This window comes from Thermobia domestica, chromosome 6 (genome assembly GCF_964235325.1).
Source record: "Thermobia domestica chromosome 6, izTheDome1.hap1.1, whole genome shotgun sequence".
Taxonomy (NCBI): Eukaryota; Metazoa; Arthropoda; class Insecta; order Zygentoma; family Lepismatidae; genus Thermobia; species Thermobia domestica.
The window spans coordinates 95,692,617-95,698,616 of NC_137459.1; the positions used below are offsets into that span (position 1 = coordinate 95,692,617).

Genomic DNA, 6,000 nt, shown 5'->3' on the forward strand with positions numbered 1-6,000 from the left:
GTTTTAGCATTTAAGCCTGAACCCGGCTTGAGCTCGTATAATAATCAAGTGTGCCCGAAATAAGCCCCGAATTACAGAAACTTAATAATTAACTTAAAATTGTATTTTAATTTAAAGCAACTAGATGTTTAATTTTGAGGTTGTTCTTTAAAAGTACTCCAAAAAGATCTGTCCAATAAATATTGTTGTACAGTATTTACAAATTTAGGCCCAAAAAGTCCCGAGAAATATGGTTGTATATTTAAAAGTTTACGATCCGAGCCCGGGCCGGGCCCGAAGTGATATATGCTTTGTAGGCCCGACTTCGGCCCGCGGGGCTCGGCCCGATTCCGTGCAGACCTCTAGTTGACTGGTGAGCTCTAGTACAGTGTAGAAGTGACACAGTAATACTGTGTTGTTTCTCGCTGTTGGCATATTTCTTCAGAAACATTATGTAAAACAATTGAGAACACATCGCACGGTTTGCATGTTGAAATTTTGTGAATAGCTTGATTTGTTTAAGTATTTCTTTCTATTGTGTTTGTCTGTAGCTTCATTACATAAGCCTTTATAATTAGATGTTCAACACGTATAGCAAGATATCCCCCCGACTTTAGAAAATTGAAACAATGACTAGGTCATTCGTTTGTACTACGTTTGTACCGTTTGTACCGAAAATATTTTCGTTGGTACAATTTTCCTTACAGGGTTACTTGAGAGGTCAAGTGGGAGGGGCTATCTTGGCGCCAAGATAGCCCTTCCGTATCACAGCACAAAAAATTGAAATACACCATTCGCAAGCAAATCGTTTGTACCGTTTGTACTGAAAAAAGTTGTGTTTGTACTCTGATAGTTTTCGAGAAAGTGCGGATGACATTGTGAGGGGGGGTATCTTGTACGTAAGATAGGCCCCGTAATGTGTACTTTCTCCATGCCCATTAATAAGTATTATATGTTTATTCATATGTATTTATGTGTATTTTGAATTCTGGTTGTGCATATCCAAATAAAAAAGAAAATAACTTTTTGGAAATAACTTCAACGTTAAAATTGATTCGGAGAGTGGGAAAACATTGTGAGTCCAAAATAAGCCATTTTGAGGTAAAGGCAAGAATAACACTAAAGATGTAGAACTACAAGTTGTAATGAAGAGCAGTACAATTTGCAAGACCTCGCATGTTATAACAATATGCTATAATGTCGACTGTACATTTGTAGCATTAACAAAAGAAAGTTTTTTCTTCAAATATCTCAATGCGTTTTGTGGACTAGTAGAGGAAAGTTGCCAATTATGGGGAGGTTTTTTTATAAGGCTTCCTGCTTAAACATGATTTGTAGGAAATATGTGTATCTTCCGGTAATGCTGTACAGAAACCTTGTTCGTCTATTCTACACATGGAAATGTGAGAAAAAACAATAGTCACAGAATAAAAAAATAAAAACAAACAGTATTGCTGTTCCCCATATTAGGCTACCGGGGTTCCTAATATGGGGATGCTGGGGTTCCTAATATGGAGCTATGACATATAGATGCTTACATCAATATTACTTGCATAAAGCAAGGACACACAACCTTTCAGAGAAACTATTGTGATAAATACGGGAAAATGAAATAAGAAGAGAAAATATGAAGATATAATATGATTGTATTGACGTTATTGTTGATCAAAAATAAAATAGATCTACATTGTTCTAAAGCTGGAAAAACATTAGGTCTAATACAAAACGTTAATACAAATCATTACGCCTACATAACTGTGAAGAAAAATAATTTCAGTTGCAGAACACAATATCTTGGAACTATTTAAAGAAACAAATGCATTTATAATAAATGGTTGTTTGAAAATAGTTTTTATAAAAAAAGAAGTCTTTTCCCATTTCTCGTTTTCAATTAAATGATAGACGAATCATAAAAATGTGTCTCTTACTTTTTATTGAAGTTGAAAATCTAGAAAAACTTAAAAGCCTGATACTTTTTCACTCAAATTGTAAATCCACACAAAAAAAGTCATCTTCATTTCATGTATACTACAAAATGTAAATCTACGAGAAAAAAAAGAAACACTGTTTGCTTTGCACTGAAATTAAAACTCCACAAACCATAATTTTACTTAGAGCAACATCTTTCACAGACGAAAATGTCATCATCGACACCTGCACAGAGAACATGATCCCACCGTGAACACACTGCACATTGAATCCACTCTTTACCTTCACGATCTTCGGAAAATAGTCCATTGCAATAGAAACACTCGGCTTCTTCTTTGTTATCTTCGTCGGACACATCCGACAATTGCATATATTCCCAGTTAGATAAACTACTGGAATCTTGTTGTGGCAAAAACCTACGCTGGAATCGTTTACTTTGTAAATTATCCGCTTCTCTGCACTCTTTGGCTGTCTTCTTTGGCTGCTTCATCTTCTTTATTTGTCTTCCGAGGGATCCTCCTTTCTCGTCGATAGAAGAAATATTTTGCTTGAAAATGCCTTTTCTTTTCTTTGATGCTGAAGTTCCGCATTCTGTTCGTTTTTTGGTCTCAATTTTGGTTTCCCTTTGGCATTCTAAACCTCGTTTGTAAGGTGAACTTGTGATAATTTGGGCTGATCCAGTTCGAGATTCCTTGTAATGTTGTCGAACAGGACGTGCTGGAATAGGGGAAATATCATGTGCTGTCACAGTACATGTAGGAGATATCAGTTCTACAGTTCTACTTGAACCTGGTGTGCTTGGCTCAGAAGGGTTTCGGACCTCGATGGAAATCCTTTCTGGTTCTGGTGGTATGGTAGCAGATACTGACCTACATGGATCGGATGTGTTTGCTTCGGAAAGTTGCCCGTCCTCGATGGAAATCCTTTCCGCTTGGGACGTTATCGTAACAGCTACAGACCTACAACTATCACTTGGTGTTTCATATTGGAGGAAGTCATGAGTTCTGAAAATATGTCTATTAGTCGGAAATAGGCCTGCTCTTTTGAAACCACTAGCTGCATTTTCGGCTGTTGCTGCTCTCATGTACGCATTTCCAAATAATTCGCCAACCTGATATATAGTCACAACACGTCCTGGATTCATTCGCAACCAGCGTTCTATTTCCTGCCTGTAATAGCACTTTAATGGCCCCATAAATGTTAGATCCAAAGGCTGCATCTTATGGGTGGAATGTGGCGGTAGCGATATAATGGTAACATAGTTCTCGCGTCCTAGATTTATGACATCTAAGTTCCGTACATGGGAGAAATGGCTATCTAAAACCAGAACCACTGGATCTTCTTCTGTAGGCTTGACATAGTTTATAAAATGTCGGAACCACTCTGTAAATATAACACTTTGTATCCAACCAGATTGGTGACATGCATAAATAGAACCAGGTGGGGTTCCATTCATCAGTTCAATTTTCATATTCTTGCGTGGGAATACGAGTAGCGGTGGAACGTAATTTCCTGTGGGGCTCATGCATGTCACTACTGTGATAAGAGTGCCTCTTTCAGCCGACTGGAGAGCAGAAATCTGGCGTTTTCCTTTAAGAGCAATGACTTTGCTATGTTTACTTTGCACAACGGAAATGCCAGTTTCATCGCAATTAAACAATCTTGATGGAGAATGCTTGATTTTATCCATAGCCGGTTCAAATAAGTCAAAAAATTTATCTACTGCTTCAGGAGTAAATGATGTAGCTCTAGAATGTGAGAGACCCTGTGGCGTTCTAATCGATAGCTAAGGGTGACGTTTAAGAAATTGTTTCAACCATTTTTTACCTGCCATCTTCTCTCTCCGGGAAAAAGGATTCGGAATTTCATTTCTGACAGCCAATTGGTACGCTAAATGTCGTACATCCGTCATTAACAAGCCAAATAACTGTTTTTCCATACTAATGCAATGATCCACAAGGTCCTCTTCAATATGTAACGGGAGAACGTGCTTCCTACCTAATTTGGTTACCCTCGGCGCAGTATCCTGGCCTGATTCAATGGCTTGAGTTACATATCTTTCTAATGTTGTTTGTGGTACATTATAAATACGAGAGGCCTTGAAACTTCCCATTTCCTTCTTCATCACAGAGGAAACAGCTGCGTTCATATTCTCTTGCTGCCATTGTTTCCTTTTCGGCATCTAAAACAGACAGAAAAGTAGGTCTATCCTCAATTTCCAGAATAAATTAAGGGTTCGTAATTTGGGGAGCTCCATATTAGGAACTTCTCACCACCCCATAATAGGCAACTTTCGTTGACATTTTTCTCATGCATATATCAACAATTAGTAAATCTAGAAAACACGATATACACTATTTACTATGAGCTTCGTTTTCTACTCTAGCGCGTAAGATAGTGTAATTGAATATTTCTTACCTTTACAGCGACACACAGACGTTACTTCTGAGACGGTGCAAATTTTCTCCTGCACACCAAACACTTCCATTCGACTGAGACAAAGAAACTAATTGCGACGCCACCTAGCTTAGGCCGTGTTGCCAGTTCGTGACACTAATTTACCGTTCACGCAATTTCTCTTTCACAAAATTCCCTCGTTTATGAGAAATCCCACCTCCCCATATTAGGCAACCTCCCCATATATAGCAACTTTCCTCTAGTGTTTTTCCACTCACCGGTGGAAATTTCAATTATTTTTTTTTCTATTTCTTCTCTTTTTCCGTAAGTAAATACCGTATTATTCAACAATGGCCTACTTGCTTTCGTCTTTTGTCTATGAAAGCGGAGAGCTTCTCCAACCGCTAATGTGACAGATATAAACAGTTGATTTCTTCAGTTGGTGTAAAGCTGAAACGTGGAAGGACGCAGTTTAGGTGTGTAAACATTTTTTTTTCTTATTGTTCTTTGTTTAAGAATATTTCTGTCAATCCAGTTTCCTTCTGAATTTGTACACACGTTGTTATTCTTTTTATGGTATTTACTTACGGGAAAGGGCAGAAATAGAGAAAATGCAATTGAATTGGTGAGTGGAAAAACACTACTAGTCCAAAAAACACATTTTGAGATATTTGAAGAAAGAACTTTTGTTCGTTAATGCCACAAATGTACAGTCGACATTATAGCATTCTACTTCAGTATTCGCGCACTACCCTTTATTGTTTTCGCCATCTACCCATGGCCGGCATTAAGCCGATTGGACCGATTGTTTCCAATAGGACCCCGCGTCTAAGGGGGCCTCGCGCTAATGCCGTCTACTCAACTATTCAGTGCCGTTTTAACAGCATATTAGGCCCCAGAGCAAACAAGTGTGTTGTGGTTCCTATGACTAAATTTCGCTCCTAATACATGTATTTAATACATGATATTCTGATCGCGATGCCCCCGGTCAAATGGCTAATAGTAAAGGTGGCTCTGGTACTCTCGGTTGTCAAGCACGCACAACAACATATTGCAATGCAGGTACATCTATGGACTCTACAAGGGAGGGTATGGCCTCTCCCTAACAAGTAAATGAATAGTTTGTATTAAGCTTCCGGGCATAAGCAAATATTTTTTTTCTGAATTGAATCTGAAGTAGTTTCTTTATCTTTTTACGATTACAACTTCTGTTGTAAATATAGATATTATGTCCAAGGAGTATTCTGCACACCCCGAACGCCCCTAATCCTACCCCAAATTTCCTTACACACAAACCTGGGCGTAAAAGTACTGTTTTCTTTGAGTATGTGTAAAAATGTATATTATTATTCTGTGTGCACACCCTCTTTTATTTTGAAGACCTCACTAACTAAAAGTTCCTGGCGTTCTTACTCATTATGTCATGTGATACGATCATGAATACCGAGATGGTATCAAATTAATCATTCTCAGTGCGACTTCTTTGCATATCTTTTCCCTTATTATAGCTACATTAAAAATACAAAACCAAAGGGCAAACTTTGCATTCTTCTGCGAAAAATTCCGTGGATTTTTTTTTAAGTCAGGAAAACCGAATGAAATAATAATGCGTAATTAATAGGTGGCTTTTTATGAAGCTTTGTCTTAAAAGAAAGTAGTTTTGCAAAAGCAATAAATAGTTTAAGTCAATTTTCT

The 6,000-nt window shown here is 37.8% G+C and overlaps 1 protein-coding gene across 1 annotated transcript; it reads right to left on the minus strand.

Moving 5' to 3' along the window:
• Positions 1-1,353: 1,353 nt before the first annotated feature.
• LOC145687710 (uncharacterized) lies at positions 1,354-4,415 on the minus strand. The gene is made up of 2 exons (XM_081761163.1): positions 4,327-4,415; positions 1,354-4,090 (listed from the first exon to the last, which is right to left on the minus strand). Exon 2 carries the CDS (start codon positions 3,596-3,598, stop codon positions 2,087-2,089), a length of 1,512 nt encoding a protein of 503 aa, XP_081617289.1. The 5' UTR covers positions 3,599-4,090; positions 4,327-4,415; the 3' UTR covers positions 1,354-2,086.
• Positions 4,416-6,000: the final 1,585 nt, after the last annotated feature.

Bases quoted from the DNA above. Each gene is read 5' to 3' on its own strand.
- LOC145687710 (XM_081761163.1), bottom strand. From the start codon at position 3,598: ATGGATAAAATCAAGCATTCTCCATCAAGATTGTTTAATTGCGATGAA.